The 18,458-nt window shown below is 37.2% G+C and overlaps 1 protein-coding gene across 1 annotated transcript in view; it reads right to left on the bottom strand.

Annotated features, from left to right (window-relative positions):
* Positions 1-18,233, bottom strand: part of LOC140156565 (protein DOP1A-like) — an 83,086-nt gene extending 64,853 nt beyond the window's left edge. The window contains exons 1-3 of the mRNA XM_072179505.1: positions 18,007-18,233; positions 4,277-4,629; positions 829-1,018 (exon numbers count right to left, since the gene is read on the bottom strand). Of these exons, the coding sequence (XP_072035606.1) occupies positions 829-1,018; positions 4,277-4,629; positions 18,007-18,144 (681 nt within the window). The 5' untranslated portion in view covers positions 18,145-18,233. The remainder of the gene's footprint in view (positions 1-828; positions 1,019-4,276; positions 4,630-18,006) is intronic.
* Positions 18,234-18,458: the final 225 nt, after the last annotated feature.

Genomic DNA, 18,458 nt, shown 5'->3' with positions numbered 1-18,458 from the left:
AGAGACCTAACTTTTGAGATGGTTTGTATATTTGAAGGTGCAAAATTAAGGGGGTACTCCGCCCCTGTGGTAAATTTGTGACTATTTTTGTATTTTTCTCAAAAAATAATAACACACTGGTAACAAAAGTTATGTATATTATTGGGGCAAGGAATCCAATTACTAGACTGAAATTTCAGTGATTCAAGACAAGAGGTTCGTTATTTATGATAAGAAATGAGGTACATCGTATCGGTACCTTATTTCTTATCATAAATAACGAACCGCTTGTCTTGGGTCACTGAAATTCCAGTCTAGTAATTGGATTCCTTGCCCCAATAATATGATACATAAATTTTGTTACCACTGTGTTATTAGTTTTTGAGAAATATGCAAAAATAGACACAAATTTATCGAGGGTTGTAGTACCCCCTTAAGGTGCCCTCTTTTTATGGTCGCCTTCAGCAATTCATCATCACAGCACTTATAAACAAACCATGTTTGATTGACAGATGGCATCAGACGCAAACTAGTCTTTTTAATTCTAATTCTATCTTTAATTAGGAGTCACACATGGGGCTGTGTTGAATGCAATCCCACAATGTAGAAAGATTTTACTTACTAACAGGGACTTGTGATTATACACAAATAAGCTTAGTCCTTCATGGGCACTTTACGGTTAGGCAATAATTGGGAGTTGCACTGAAGGACTGAATGCAACAGATTTTACTTACCAATAGAGCCTTGTTATTTCCCATAATATAAGCTTAGTCCTTCACGGGCACTTTGCAATTATAGGCAATAGTTGGGAGTTGCACTGAGGGACTGAATGCAGCAGATTTTACTTACCAATAGAGCCTTGTTATTTCCCATAATATAAGCTTGGTCCTTCATGGGCACTTTGCGGTCTACTTGTGATAATACAAAGGCAATAGCTGGGAGTCGCACCGATGGGCTGTGTAGAACACAATCCCACAATGCAAAGTAGAAGTTAGATTTCACCATGCCTGCACATAGTTGCTCTAGTAATGTCTGTGTTCTGTAGGTGGAGAATTTGATATAAATCAGGATTACTACACATGCATATTCTCCTACTACTAAATTCTACCTAATTTGTGGTCCTCCCCTAATAAGCACTCCTACAAAATTTTCCAAAAGACAAGTCTTAACACTCACTTTACAATGTACCAATACAACTCAATTCCATTAAATACCTACAGGTCAGAATACATGCTTGGTATGAGCAAATGAATCACACGTCCGTAGCGGTCGGAGACCAAAATGAATAAGGGATGATGGCCTGGTGTGACGTCACCATTTGGGTGATTCCACCGGGGGATCGGGGGGGTTATTTGTTATTATTCATTTACGTGGGACAAAATGATTATTGGTTTTTTCTGCATCTCGGGATCGATGCAAGAAGTATCTTAACTCTCTTCACGCGGGTGTCGACTGCAGACGACATGTTTCAAAATTTTTTTAAAAATTCAAAAATTTCAGAAATATTAATTTTCATGACCATATTTGGAATCACCATGAAAAATGCATTAAAATGAGTACAAACAAGCATAGTATTGGTTCAGTAGTTCTTAAGATAGCTCTTGATATTTTGAGGAAATATTTCAAAGCTGGAACTTTTTCCGTTGAAGCGCATGGCTAGCATGCAGAGCATTAATCAACATCGGAAACGGTAAATCGTCCGGTGTACGTAGTCTTAAGTAATTCTTGGCTAAGCTCGAACGTACCTGTTGCATCCATGTAATGTACTAAGCATGTATGCAATGTAAGACCACTTACTTCAGTACCACTCTATGTGTGCGTGTGTTTAACGAGCCACTAGCGTTTCAAGTGTTCGAACTTGGCCAAGAATTACTTAATTTACCTGTTAATAGAATCAACATCTCAACTAGCCAGCTTCCAATTATGATGAATTTGAATTCATACACTTGTGTTTTTTGTATTTTGTTAATGATTTGGTGTATATTCTTAATTTTGACTTGCATTCCATAATTTTTTTAAGGTGCTTAAAAGCGCCCCCAAAAGTAACTGACTTGATCACCCGTGTGCTAATTAGGTTGACCGTACTACTACTAGAATAAAACATATTGGAAGTTAATCAGAACTGTGAGCGTGTGTGGGATATCGATGTGTGCAGGTGTGAGCATGTGTTTTGCAGGATCCAACCTTATGGTTGGATCCTTCAACTGGTTGGGTTTTTTGTTTAATTGTAGTACAACTTATTTTACCAGTTGAATGATTTTCTCGAACACTTGACTATTTTTTTGTTTTAATGCTATATAATATTTATATATTTTAATGTTGTGTAATATTTATGTAAGCTCAATTTTATGGGTTTTTTTTTTAATAATGTATGATCTATGTGAATGATGTGTATCTTAATGCTGTATAATATTTATGTAAGCTCAATTCTATATGTTTTTTTATAATGTATGACCTACGTCTTTTTAATGCTTTTGTATGTTTGTCTCAGGGCCCTACTGAAAATCAACATTGTAATATTTGTTGAGTATGTTACCCTGTTTAAATATGGTTATTAAAATAAATATAAATAAATAAATGGAATGAATCATACGGAAGAAGCAAGCTGTACCATGTACTACAGGCTACAGCAATGTTATATCATATAACATGGGCATAAGATGGGCAGGAACCAAAAACAGGTAACCAGTTGTTTCATGTTGTTTAGGGTATCATGCACTAAGCTTCCAAATCACTATTTGTTGTTAACCCCATGCACACGACTACCCTTTTTGGGGGCAGTCAAGTTAGCTCAATCGTTAGGGCGTTCGACTATGGTGCGAGAGGTTGCGGGTTCGAACCCTGGTGGTGCCTATTATGCTCTCATGGAAAATTGAGTTAGCTTGAAATTCCCCTGGACAAGGAACTCACTGCTAATTTGTCTCGTTGTAACCCGTACGAAACTCGGCGAGCTGATCCTGGTTGTGATGGTTATTTGGGCGGGCTCTTGTAGCAGCAAAGTCCCTGATTTGTTGTTAAATGGTTTATGGAATGATGTGGGCCGTAGTGGTCAGCGACAACTTGTAAAGTGTGCTGAGGCTTGTGGATCAACGTTTAGGCGTTGTGCCTGTGTGTAGCGCACTATAAATCACTGCGCTTTCTTACAGTACCCCTGATTGGTTAATTACATGATATAGCCTAATCATCTCAGTAACCATTCATAATAGAGCTTATAGAACTCTTAGCAATTTTAAACTTAATTTCCTTCAGCCGTAGTGACTATTCTAACCATATCTCTGATTGGCTCAATACATGATGTAACCCTCTTTAAAACCAATCAAAATAGTTCTTACTCAGCTGATAGTGCCCATGGAGTTGAAAGGTTTATTGTCTTGGGCCACCGTAATCAGCAACAGTGTATGTAGATATGTGACATGATCAAGGGGAATGAGTTACAAGTTGGCAATTTCCAAAATTAGAAGTTTTATACATCAAATTTTCTGGCAGTTTATGAATGCTACATTTTGATGCAAACCCCATCAAAACTGGACATCTGGTTACCGAGTTATAGCAATTTATCAATGGCTGAAAACAATATAAAACAAAAAAAATTTAAATACTGTTTTTAAAAATACCTCATAAACAATATTAGCGACCTTCGCCTCATTCTCCTTGATCATGTCACATGTAGTTAATGTGCGCCGGTTTGGCATAATTAATTACAGCAGTGCAATATGCTATACATGTAGATTTGTGACCATAATTTCATGTAAGCAATTACAGCATATTTATTCACTGACAATGGCCTGATGGCTAACATGTATGAATAACATACATAAAGCATGAAATCAGCAAGCATCTGTTCTGCCAAACATGTTATCACATATATATGGATTCTGTAGAACATTTTAATGTTAAATCATGCATGATGCTCATGAAATGGAAATATAATAATCATAATGTGATACAGTAACACAATGAATTGTATTTCCATATATTACATGATGATACATAATAACATTGAGAAGACACCTTTAAGGTGGATCATGGGGTGTTTTCAAAATCCACTGCGCATTGATTAAATAGTTTAATTGAGTTGAACAAAGTACATTGATCAATGTGTTTTGTTTGAAGCTTGGCTTTCATAGTGCATCCATTTTAATTTCTTTTTCTACTGTACTTGTAACTCGTTTACCCCCCCTCCTGTCCTCAGTCAAATGGCCCTTGGAAATGGGTGAGGGTTTCAAGTCTGGAGCCTCATATGCCCGTCCAAAAAATATTGAAGTACCCTCTTCAATACCCTCTTATATTGACTTACCTATCATTCTGATCAGACCCTTCTTCCAACCCAGGCAGAATCCCTTGTAGTAATCCCGTCAATGAAGGCTTCAGATGTTCTCCCAACGGCAGGTAATGCTCCTCGTAAAGATTCAACAACACCGGTTTCACCGGCATGGCAGCGTAACCTAGCAACGGAAATATGCCGGCACTGTATATGAACATGTCCTGACACAGTAGCTTTGGTCCTATGGTTTTGAAGATGAGATCGTATGTTTCTAGGGCCTTTAGATGAACCCCACTGGGGAGGGCTGGATGGGTGCATTGTGCTAGTCTTTTGCCTATGAGGAGTCGTTTGGGTATGATGTTGTATCTTGAGTTGGCTTGTAGTACCTGTAATATTAAAGTAAGAATATAGAACACATTATGAGCTTTGGTGTGGTACATGTAGTTTTGAAGATGAGATCGTAGGTCTCTAGGGCCTTGAGATGGACCCCACTGGGAAGGGCTGGATGAGTGCATTGTGCTAGTCTTTTGCCTATGAGGAGTCGTTTGGGTATGATGTTGTATCTTGAGTTGGCTTGTAGTACCTGTAATATTAAAGTAAGAATATAGAACACATTATGAGCTTTGGTGTGGTACATGTAGTTTTGAAGATGAGATCGTAGGTCTCTAGGGCCTTGAGATGGACCCCACTGGGAAGGGCTGGATGAGTGCATTGTGCTAGTCTTTTGCCTATGAGGAGGCGTTTGGGTATAATGTTGTATCTTGAGTTGGCTTGTAGTACCTGTAATATTTAAGGAGGAAAATAGAACACATGAGTTTTGGTGTGGTAGTATTGAAGATGAGATCGTAGGTCTTCAGGGCCTTGATATGGACCCCACTTGGGAGGGCTGGATGGGTGCATTGTGCTAGTCTTTTGCCTATGAGGAGTCGTTTGGGTATGATGTTGTATCTTGAGTTGGCTTGTAGTACCTGTAATATTAAAGGAGGAAATTAGAACACATTATGAGCTTTGGTGTGGTAGTTTTGAAAATCATAGGTCTTCAGGGCCTTGAGATGAACCCCACTGGGGAGGGCTGGATGGGTGCATTGTGCTAGTCTTTTGCGTATGAGGAGTTGTTTGGGTATGATGTTGTATCTTGACTTGGCTTGTAGTACCTGTAATATTAAAGGAGGAAATTAGAACACATGAGCTTTGGTGTGGTAGTTTTGACTAGAGCGGTTCTCGACTTGCGCGGTTCTCGACGCAAAGCGTCGGCCGCAATGCCTCCACCTTGACGCGTATCATTTTAACTGGTGCAATTTCACTAGGAACTGGCCATCTCTAGATGACAGTGTAGGTTTTTAGAAAAAGTGTAACAAATGAAAGATCCTTGACCCATTTTGTCTCATGCCCATGTGACAGTTTTAAGTTATTTGACCTCAGATGACCCCTGGGTGACCCCTGATGACCCCGAAAAGACTGTCCAAAAATTTGACTCTAAATGTTGATTGTACCCACCAAGTTTCATGCCCATATGACAGTTTTAAGTTATTTGACCTCCGATGACCCCTGGGTGACCCCGGATGACCCCCAAAAGACCGTCCAAAAATTTGACTCTAAATGTTGACTGTACCCACCAAGTTTCATGCCCATATGACAGTTTTAAGTTATTTGACCTCGGATGACCCCTGGGTGACCCCGGATGACCCCAAAATGACCCGCAAAAATTTTGGTTCTAAATGTTTACAGTACCCACCAAGGTTCATGCCCATACGACAGTTTTAAGTTATTTGACCTCAGATGACCCCTGGGTGACCCCGGATGACCCCAAAATGACCCTCAAAAATTTGGTTCTAAATGTTTACAGTACCCACCAAGTTTCATGCCCATACGACGTTTTTTGCCAATTTGACCTCAGATGACCCCTAGATGACCTTGGGTGACCTTGACCCACTAACCAAACCTACTGGAATTTGAAGACCGCCAATGACCATCCCTCCACCAAATTGCATCACTGTACATCTTATCAGTTCCGAGATATTGCACCCGCAAGCTCGGACGGACGGACGGACGGACAGATGGACGGACGGACAGATGGACGGACGGACGGACAACCAGGAAACATAATACCTCCGGTGGAGGCATAAAAATGATAATAGATACGATCATAGGTTTCCACTGCCTTTAGATGGATCCATCAGACCTTGATGGAATATTGGTGCTACAAGCATATCGCGGAAACATGGCATGTTGCCTCAGGGGATCAACGGTAAGTCAGGTACCGCGTGAGCAAACTCAAAAATAGGGCAAACAGCGCGGGCGTACACAAAAGAAACTTCTCACATAAGATAAGCGATGTCGCCAGGTCTGTACGCTGTACCGGCGTCAGCTGAATTCGAGTACGCTTAGGGCTCTTTTTGAAATTCCCTTACACAGGAAGGTGTGCGCCATCCTGCAGCTTTCCTGTGCTAGCCTTCTTTAAAATCCTGTGTGATTATAACACTGCAATTAGCCACTTCACTGACTTAAATTAGGGGCGCGCTTTCCTGACCGAGCTTTCCTAAGGCGCGCGCTTAGCGAGGGGAATCCTGCCTTCTTTCTGTGTGAAAACGTGGTAGGGTATTTCAATATGAGCCCTTAGAGGGCACAGGCATGGAAAATTCCAATCTGTGTATTAATAATCTAAGGCTTGTTACATGCAAGGAAAATAATATTGCCATAACTCTGGCATACTAAATGTATATCACTATACCCCTCTCCCCCAATTCAATGTTGATGAAAGCACTTTTGCCATCGTGCTCTCCAGTCTCCCCAACATTGATTAAGGAGTATGGGGGCAGGAAAGGGGATGGTTTGTACTAGTCATCAAATATAAACTGAGCTCAAAAAGAAACTTATAATTTTTCACAAGGTCATATCTTGAAATCCTGTCCATCAAATTGAACCAAAATTATACACAGATTTACTTCAATACTCTACTCTTAACACATGTCAGTAACCAAGCAGTTATCCACCTGACACAACAGCAAAATGCACTGACATCGGACAGCTTCCTGGACCACATTCACAGCCAAGCCCTGTTTCATGAAAAAAGTGTATGAAAAACAGAAAGCAGCACCGTTTTATCATCTGTGCAAGGATCTTGTGTGCATTCACACAGATTTTTTGTCCTGGGTGCCAAATTTTGGGCTGTGAAAGTAAAGGAAGTCCAGGAAGCTGTCCCATGACAGTGCATTTTGCTGTTGTGTCAGTTGGACAACTGCTTGGTTACTGACATGTGTTTTGAGTAGAGTATTAAGGTAATCCTGTGTGTAATTTTGGTTCATTTTGATTGACAGCATTTTAAGATATGATCTTGTGATTCACAAGTTGTAAAAAATTCTAAGTTTCTTTTTGAGCTCAGTTTAGAACTATCAGAGCGGCAATGAACACTTCCAATTGTCCATGGGTGCCAACTATTTTTTCCTTCATTGCAGCTATCAACCTAGTGATGTTACCACTTAAATTGGCTTGACAGCCTTGTAATGTGTAATAGAAATGAAAAATACATAAAGTTATTTTTGTAAGACTGGACATGGAAACACAGCCTCATTTACTATGAGGAGGGGTCCAATTCTAAAATTATCTGTTAAAATTAAGAAATAAGTGTGCAGGATTAATGTTTCATATAATAAGGGGGATGACATTTTCTTAGGAAGGGGGGTCCCAAATATGTCGGTGACCGGAGTCAATTTTTTTATGACCCCCCCTATCGTGGGCAAAATTTTTTACGACCCCCCCCCCATCTTGAGTCAAAAATTTTTATGACCCACCCCCTTCCACCTACACAGACTCAAGAAAAATTATTTATTGCCGTAATTTTCTGAGCAAAAAAATTTAAGAGTGAAGAAAGTGCGCAGAGCACGTTCAAATTTTTATCATAAGTGTAAAGAAGGCACACAGAGCATGTAAAAATTGTGCATACATGTAGATTGTATGCACATTTCGATTGTGAAGTCAAAGAATGCGCACAAAAATTTTGAGTCACCAGCCTTCCGAAGAAAATGCCAGCCCCTAATTTATACCCAAATTAAAAATCATTACACTGCAATATAAATAGCTTCAATACAAAATTGACGTAAAAACATTTTCTGTAAATGTTAACTGAAGGACATTCTGATAATTGAATGAATATTCTGATGTGTAGGCCTATAGAATGATTAGGAATCATAGATGATAAAACCAATCTCCTAATGTTTCAAGTGTTTCAAGGTCTCAGTGTAATCATCACACATCTTGTGCAGATTTCTAAATTGTAGCTCTAGTATTGAAACTGAAACTGCTGGACGTAATAATAAAGGGCCTGGGTCCCATTTCACTAAACTTTACAAAGCTTCGTAAGTATCGAAATTGTTCATAATAGAACTAGCACCGTTCTCAAACCACAAGGCCTCTCGAACAACGAGTGGAGCGAGCAGCGAAGCACAGCCCCGTTCTCAACCCGCAACGAGGAAAAGTTTCAGGTCTGAATAATAATAAATGGCCTGAACACTGATCTATAGTTGGTTTTAAAATATCGTTTTGTGATATATGATTGAGTAATTTAAGTGGAAAAAGAACAGGGTCATGTGTCATCTTATACTGGATAGACTCCGTGGCGTAGTGTGGGTCATCACAAGGGGGGGGGCACCGACCATGATTGTGGGGGGGGGGGAGCACCGGGTCTGATTGGTGGGGCACAAGCCATTTTTCAGCAATTTTCCTATGGGATTTTTTAAAATTTGAGATCGATTGAGGGGCACATGCCCTCGTGCCCCTATGACGCTACGCCACTTGATAGACTATAGCCCTTTGTGTCCATAACATTCCCAGTGCCCTCAGGATTCTTTTGGTACCATTAAAGCCTCAATATTCCCAAAAATGCAGATAGCCCTTTGTTGCACTAAGCCCTCAATAATATAAACACACCCATCCCCACATGACACTAACAAAAAATCTATTTGACCTAGTCCAATTTAAAAATTGATAGTAAATAAAATCAACTACCCATATCACTGCTAAATCATGGATCAATTTAGAGCTACTGATTCTATATATAGTCATGAAACAATTTACCCATCACCATCCGTACTGCAAACTCATTGCCAGTCTTCAAGAAATTACTGAAGTCATATCTTTTCCCAAAAAGTTGACTGTTTTTATTGCTCACTTTGTTTGTTATATTGTGTTTATGCTTTGAATTTGTTTATGCGCTGTGATCTAGATGAAACGGCGCTTTATAAAAGAATTGTGTATGTATGTATGTATGTATGAAAATAATAATACACTGGTCATAATAAGCAAACCAACTAACAAACAACCAAATGCAATACAATAAAATGAAAATGACAACTGACATTAATATTAATTTCTGATAAAAACAAACACATAGAAAAAATAAACAAATCTGTTTCCAGATACATGAACTAACAGGTAAAATCAATCAATAAAAATTGATGAAAATAAAATAAAATATGCAAATAAACATGCATTGTAATACAAAACAATAGATCAGTTCTAGTTCTGCAAGACCACCTGGTGCTGTACAAATCAATGACAATAATTAAAATACAACCTGTTATTTTCATGTCAACATTATTTTGTGAACTAGAAAACAAAAACTTGAAATATGGTGGGGCAAAATGTCTGACATTGGTTTTCAGGGGGGTCAAAATGTACAAAAATGTACAATTGGGGTTTTGCATGGGGGTCAGTCCATATCAAAACAGATTGAGTGTACACCCACCCTCTTGGATTTTGCTCTCCTTTGGCTCAGGGGTACCTTTCATGGATCCCTAGGTGAGGTCACAAGAAAAAAAGTCAAATTCCATTTCGTTTGCGAATGGCAGGCAATCAAAGTTTGGCGACCTCAACCAAAATTGGGAATTTAAGGGTCCAAATGACAAAGTGCTCTCTTTGAGGGCACTTTCTTCTTAATTGAATCAGTTGTGATCCTCTTTTTGAATGTGGTCACTCACTGGCTGTGTCTGAAATACCTAATGCCACAAAAGATAGATTTCGGAATTTTGTTGGGATTTCAGAGGGGGTCAAAATCAGCACTTCGTACTGTTCAATCAAATTATCTTGATTTTGAAGGACCCATGATAATGTCACAGTGCACTTATAGGTCATAATTATGTTCAGAATGGATTAACCATATGCCAATGTCTATGAGCAATTCAAAAAAAGAGAAATTTCTAGACCCCTACAGAATTTTAGGCCACCCCTAAAGTGGTTCAGCCACAAATGGCGCTTAAAATCGGCAAATTTTGACCCCTAATAACTTTAGGTGTACACCAGATATGAATTTCTAGTCTTTTGCATCTGAAAGAATGTAGTTTAATGTTACTAGGAACATAAGATTTGTTTTGTATTTTTTGTGTTTTAGTATTAAGTTGACGCTTTCAAAAATAGTCATTTTTGCCTAACATACCAAGCATACAGGATACGGTACAAAATGCCAATTTTAGTATAATATTTTTTTATATTTTTGATCACTTTATAGCCATTTGTATTATTTATCCTGATATTTCAAGTTGCTTTTGAGTCAAGTAATAAGAAAAAACTACTTTCTAATCCTCTGTATGGATTTTTAAGGGGGTCAAAAATGCACTTCCTGGCAACGATGCACATGCAAAGTACAGGTTATGGGGGGTCAAATTTTCAGAATGCTCCCAATTATGTCAAGTAATATATCAAATTACTCGTATGGTCATGAGGATTCCAAAAATTTATAGTTTGTTATGTGTCAGACCTTTCAGGAGGGCGCTATGACGAAAAATGTTCATAGGTCAACGACCTTTTTGAATTCTGACCATAGTTAACAACGTCTGATTTTGGTAATTTTGGTGTCTAATTATATGTTTTCTTGCATGAGAAATACAACTAAGCAAATTAATAAACTATACAAGGAACCGATGACCCTCTTTTGCAACATGGCTGCCAAAAGCATCCATATTGTAATAAGGAGGTCATTGGTTCCTTGTACAGTTTTTTAAGTTGCGTAGTTGTATTTCTCATGCAAGAAACATATTTAGACACCAAAACCACCAAAATCGGACGTTGTTAACTATGTAATAACAGGATAAATAAGACAATTTGCTATAAAGTGATCAAAAATAGAAAAAAGGGTATGTTGAAATTGACATTTTGTACCCATAACCTGTACATTATTAGTCAAAAATTGAGATTTTGGGACCATCAACTTAGTATCAAAACACAAAAAATACAAAACAAATCTTATGTTCCTAGTAGCATTAGACTACATTCTTTCAGATGCAAAAGACTAGACATTCATATCTGGTGTACACCTAAAGTTATTAGGTGTCAAAATTTGCCGATTTTAAGCGCCATTTGTGGCTGAACCACTTTAGGGGGGCCTAAAATTCTGTAGGGGGTCAAGAAATTTCTCTTTTTGAATTGCTCATAGACATTGGCACATGGTTAATCCATTCTGAACATAATTAGGACCTATAAGTGCACTGTGACATTATCATGGGTCCTTCAAAATCAAAGATAATTTGATTGAACAGTACGAAGTGCTGATTTTGACCCCCTCTGAAATCCCAACGAAATTCAGAAATCAATCTTTTTTGGCATTAGGCATTTCAGACACAGCCAGTGAGTGACCACATTCAAAAAGAGGGTCACAACTGATTTAATTAAGAAGAAAATGCCTCTCAAAGAGAGCGCTTTGTCATTTGGACACCTTAAATTCCCAATTTTGGTCAAGGTCGCCAAACTTAGATGGCCCGCCATTCGAAAACGAAATTGAATTTGAATTTTTTTCTTGTGACCTCACCTAGGGGTCCATGAAAGGTACCCCTGAGCCAAAGGAGAGCAAAATCCAAGAGGGTGGGTGTACACTCGATCTGTTTTGATATGGACTGACCCATGGGTAATATCTCAGCTAAAAGTATTCTAATAGGCTCAATATTGGATAAGAGTAATGTCCTACCAAAGGGCTCTGACTGGCAAAAAAATGGACAATAAAATTATTTTTACTTTTGGAGTTCTGACCCCCCAAAGTTGGTTCTGGATGGACGAAGTTGAATTTTGATGGCCCTATATCTTTTAAAGTAAAGGAGGTGCAAGTTTTCTGATGCCAGATTTGAATTCTACACAAATAAGTACCCCAGGATACATACTTTTCAAAGTTGTAAAGGGTTCCCTTTATACATTTATGGACCTCCAAGCGTCGTCTTTCACGTTCGACACATTTTCATGCTGACCCCCGTAATTTCAAATTGATGCCACAGGATAACAAAATGGAGTATGAAGCTCAAATTTTCGGGATTTTACTTTCTCATCAATATCTACCACCACACAGAAAAAGAAAAATATTGAGGTGCTGCGGTGCACATCCCTGGAGTTGACATGGAATGGGTCCACTATGAAATAGTGTCATAATTTAATTTAATTTAAATAGCGTACATTTTCAATATTTTCAAGGCTCAATTTCCCACATGTATAGTCATTGAATAGGTATGCTTTAAAAAGGAAGTATTTTGACAGTACTGGATGGGTGGTTAATAATATCACATGCTGCTTGTTGTAAAGTTGCTGGGTGGGCACTTATAGGGGAAATTAATTATTTACGTCATTTTATTGTAGATAATTAATCCCATACACAATGTACATCTACATGTTAATTATGAACATGGCTACATATGCATAATTTATAATTGCATTATTATAAATATAATAATTATTATATCAGCCATCAACTTGCTGCACTCTCACATCCCAATACAGACATGCATGCTATTTATATAATCAGTGAATCATATTTGAATAAAGGATTATTGCACTTCTAAATCTAAACATAAATGACAATTTATTGAAATAAATCTTGATATCAGAATGAATCATCGACACACTGTGATATCAACATCACATAGGCCTATATGTAGTGCATTTACTAGTCAAGCAAAATGTAGGCATATTTTCACAACTTTTAGTGGTAATTTTCAACAACATGAACAAGAAAATATAAAATGCACATGATCAATAAAATACAAATATGCCATATGGAGAAAAAATTTCTTTCTGAATATGGAGCAGGGTAAAGGCAAAAATTAAACAAATAAAACAAATGGGGAAGGCTAACTTCATGGCCCTTCTGTCTCTAAGGCCGTATAAAATTAATGTTTTGGTTCTCGTCCAGAGGATTTTCATGAATTGATGAGGGAGGGAGGTGTTTTTTTTTTTTTTTTTTTTTTTTTTTTTTCAATGTAAAATTAGCATTGTCAGTAGTTTTCGGTCTTCTCCAACAGTGCTCGAAGAAACGATGAGGCCCTTTTTTTTTTATAAACCCTCTAGAGTTCCACAAAAAGACTTGGAAGTGATGCTTGTTCTCTAATAAACTTATTTATATGTATGAAGATTTCATAAATCATTCCAAAGTCTAAAAAATTGAAAAATCTATAAAAAAAAAAAAAAAATCTGACAAATCCCAGAAATTGAGGAGGAGGGGCGAGAACCAAAATATTAATTTTACACGGCCTAAGCTACGATCCTAGGCCCTGCCCAGAATGCAGGCCCAGGAAATTCCCCTACCACCCCCCCCCCATCCCCAATGTCAATGGTACTGTTAGTCACTATCTTCATCATTGCAATTTTACAAAAACCTGCACTAGGATTATTACAATTTACATTTACATGGATACATCTTTTTGAAACGGAAAGTACATGTACGTGTATCATGCACTTGTTTCACAATATTACTAGTCACAAGACCATTAGATATTAGGTCAATCAATCATGAACACACTGTCCCTATGTACACACACAAACACCCAAACACATTAGTGTAAGTGTTTTTAATGGTTTCTGTTCTAATTTACTGCCATTGCCCATCAAGTAAAACGACTAAACAAGTTAAACATTTAGCAAAATTGATTTTGAAAAATGGCTAAAAGCAATATATCCCCTTTCTTTTGTACTTTATTGTTTTCAGTTTTGCATTCAATGATCGTGTCTCAAACAACTGGCACAATTTTGTAGGTGTAAACACAGACAGTTGCCAAGGTTGCTTGAGACATGTCCAATGAGACAGTTGCCTGAGACATGTCCAATCTAAAAATTAGATGACGCAAGGGTACTGTATAAGTGGTAATTTTCGCGTACAGTTATTTTCGCGATTTGGAGTGAGAGACACATTTTCGCAGATGTTATTTTTGCAATTGTCCAGTCCTTCCTTATACTATTAATACATTATTGCATATATTCGCGAGGTGTTATTTTCGCGGTTGGATCTCTAATCGCGAAATTCGCGAAAATAAAACCCTCGCGAAAATTACCACTATACAGTACTTTTGGACAAGTAATTAAAACAAATGCATAACCTGCCTGATAAATATCTACATGAAATTCCATTATAGTACAATTTCTTTTTTTTTTAATTCTAAATTTTGGTCAAATCAACCATTTTAAAGCCTATGTCTAAAGGTGCAGCAATCACAGTCAGAAAATGCAAACATGTAGTACAACAGTCGCCATTTTGGCGTACTCACTGACACTGGCCGCTTGAATCCCAGATCGGAATTATGACCATGCGTAGATCCCGGGGGGATGGGGGATAAATCCCCAAATATTTTGTAAGGGGGATGGTCCATACAATCATCTCCCCAAATGTTGATGCCTGTATGTGGGTTTCTGACCAAATTAACCTCATATTTTAGCCCCAAAAGTACAACTTTTTGCACGCTTTGCGTGCATTTATTCCACTTTTGCACCATATTTCATCACTTTACCTTCAATATGGCAAAATTTTTCGCATTTGTACAATTAACTTATTCTGTCGCCAAAAGGTGCTTGATTCACTATACTTCAAGAAATTTTGTCCCACCCCATCCCCCCACCCAATGTCAAAAAGAAATCTACGCCACTGATTATGGCCAATCGGCCTATGGATGGCCCAGAGACGGGTGGAGGGGCAGTTTTTGGATGTTGGCTAAACCCTGATGGTAGTGTAACTGAAAATGGGGGCTGGGGGCCTGTGCCCTTCCAATATCATATTGGTACATTACAATTTTTTGGTATAACATGTTAATAAACCCCCCTCCCCCAATGATCTGTCTACTCCAATGGTCAAACAATAACTGAAAATGAAATACATGTAACAGACTTATTTTGCTTGCAACATAATTTGATGACAGACCTGGATGCTTTTATTACAGACCTAGATGGTCACACATGTGTGCACTGCAATAGTACTTTCTATGGGATGTCCACTACCTTTCAGAACAATAATAACATATTCATTCAACTGCACAAATTATGTATGTACAATATTAGCTTGTAAGGAATTTTATCAAATTTAATAGTAGGAAAATTAAGGTGTTATTAACTCTACTGCCCCAGTTGCTTTTGGCAAGGGGAAAGAAAAGGAAAGAAAGAAGGAAGAACTTTTTTCTCTGGTGCGGTTTTGTTGTTTAAAAATAACAACACGCAAATATATTAGGTAAAGGGAGCTTAGAATCGCCAATTGAAAAACAAATGAAAATGGTCAAAATTGGCAAAGGCGTGAAAAATTACAAATTAAATTTCCACTTCTACAGTATTTAAAATAAAGTACAATTTTCTGAATCCTTCAGTAGTGTTTGTTTTAAAGTACAATGTATAGCAAATAGAGTTTACCTTTATTTTTTTTTATTTCCTCATCAAGTTCATGGAAAATTAGCCATCAAATGAGACTAACAAAACATTGGTTGATATCATATTACAAAATATTAGGGCTATACAATGCATCGGTTTCATTTTTTACCATTAACTTGTCAGAGAAAATCCTTGGTATTTTTATAATTTATTCTTTATTTATTCAATTGTTTATGTACCTTTAAAACTCTCTTACATCTGGGTACGTCCACATGTGATTTGATTTCTGAACAGCAGTATTTCCAGGGATTACTGCAGCAGACAGACACAGAGAGTGAAATTCTATGCTGGTATAAGAATTCATTTTCATGTATTATTGGTGGACACCTACAGTTTGTGAAACCATCTCTTGCATTCCACAGACATAAAAACAAATGGTAAAATAAGAAATTGAACACTTTGACTTGAGACAGAAAAAAAGTTGTTGTGATTTTGTACTCATTTTACAAATCACTAAAATATAAAATATGCATTATGTGTGTTGTTAGGGCCTGAGACAAATTTTGGCCTAACTATATTCGTCTCAGGTTAGGACCACCTTGCCAAAATCGTGGAAGCATGTTCTCGTCAAAAGTTTTACGGCAATATAGTAGCACTTCCCAGGTAATCTGCCTCATGAAATGGTTAATGATTGGAGGGTAGTATTGTATCACCCTGAACCATTTATCTATGCTATAGAACAAAGGTGTTAATATTTTGCTGATTTTTTGTGATTTTTTGAAATTACTGAATAGGCCTTTAATTTGCTATTTTGCACTCTCCAACAGTGCCTTGAAATCTATTCACAGGAATTTTGCATGTAGCAAGTCCCAGTATTAGTTAATTTAAGTATAATTTTTTAGAATAAAACAATTGTTTATAAATTAATTTAATTAATGAAACCTTACGAATTATTGAAAATTTGCTGGCATTTCACATCAAAATTTCAATCAGGTGCAGTTTAATATCATCAGATTCACTTGAAAATAAACTCTATCATATTTGCTTATGGCACCATACGGTATGAAAATATTAACTCTGGTAGACGTAGACACACATGTATGGGCACACATAGAGCACACACATAAAATTTAATATAGAGCAAATACAATTTGAACTCATCCTTTCAATCATTCAATCTTCAGAGCTGTAATAATGCACATATAATGCCAACTATGAACTACAGTTCACATGACATTCCATATGGTATTTATATGAATTATGTATAAAAAAATGACCCCATTTGGGTACAGGTCAATTTTAACATTTATGTTGTGCAATTTCTCACAATGTTTATAACAATTAATGTTCTTACAACACAACAATGCAATGATAAAGAAAGAAAGAGTTATATGATAAAGGAGGAAAATGAACAAATGAAGAGGAGGAAGGAATGAATAGACAACAATTTTGATTTCAAAAGAAACTGGTGAAACTGAGCGCACTTGCAAAGTTATTTACAAAAAAATAGGATTTTCAGTCTGAATCGTAGGTCAAAAAAATGAAAAATCACATTTCACATTTTTCTCTTAACCAGTGCTATCAAATCACGGGTTTGGTAGCACTGAAGTAATAGATGATGTCAGCTTGTGTCTTATCATGTTATGATTAAACATCACATGTGTACCATAATATTGATTACACATTGATTAAATAACCTGCTCACTACCAAATGCTTGTCCAGATTGATGCAATAATATTTAAAGAAACACTGGCAGCTTTTCTGAATGTGTAACTACCTGAAAAGTGGAAAGAAAAAGTTAGGATTTTAGGAAGAAAAAAAAGAAAGAAAGAAAGAAAGAAAGAAAGAAAGAAAGAAAGAAAGAAAGAAAGAAAGAAAGAAAGAAAGAAAGAAAGAAAGAAAGAAAGAAAGAAAGAAAGAAAGAAAGAAAGAAAGAAAGAAAGAAAGAAAGAAAGAAGGAAGGAAGGAAGGAAGGAAGGAAAAAGAAAGAAGGAAGGAAGGAAAGAAGGAATGAAAAAGAAAGGAAGAAAGAAATTTGCAGAAACAAACAAAGTTTGCCCTCAATAAGTGACACTCAAACAAAGCAAAGTTCCAACCTTACAGTCTAATTTGTTTTAAACACACAAAAAAGCACTGGTCAAGAGAGAGTCCATCCCTCCCTTCTTACCTTGTTGAGTTTGCCAAGAGCTGAGATTAGATCAGCCCATTCACTTGAGTACTCAAATCCCTTCAGCGCTTTCTCCACAGCAGTCACATAATTCTTGTATTTGGGATCAGATTGTAGCTCCACCTCATCTAAGTTCATGGTTGGTAGTAGAAATTCTGTGGCTGGATGCTACATGTAGCTACCAGCCTCCTTTCTGATGGTTGGAAGTAGAGATGATGCAGGCTGGATGCTACTACCAGCCTCTTATCTCAACTGGAGAAAAATAAATTAAAGAGCATACATAAAGTTAGCTTAGAAAACTAGGTGAAAATCTGGAAAATGTCAAGTAAATACTACTTGTAACCATGGTGGAGACAGAAAATACATGTGTTTGTGGACAACTAATTGAGAACAATATGGTCTATCCAGTCGTGGATGTAACAGAGACTGTGTACTGTCCATGGTTCAACAAC

Source organism: Amphiura filiformis, chromosome 7 (genome assembly GCF_039555335.1).
Source record: "Amphiura filiformis chromosome 7, Afil_fr2py, whole genome shotgun sequence".
Taxonomy (NCBI): Eukaryota; Metazoa; Echinodermata; class Ophiuroidea; order Amphilepidida; family Amphiuridae; genus Amphiura; species Amphiura filiformis.
Note: the sequence above shows the minus strand (reverse complement) of the source record. Positions and strands in the feature narration are given on the sequence as shown.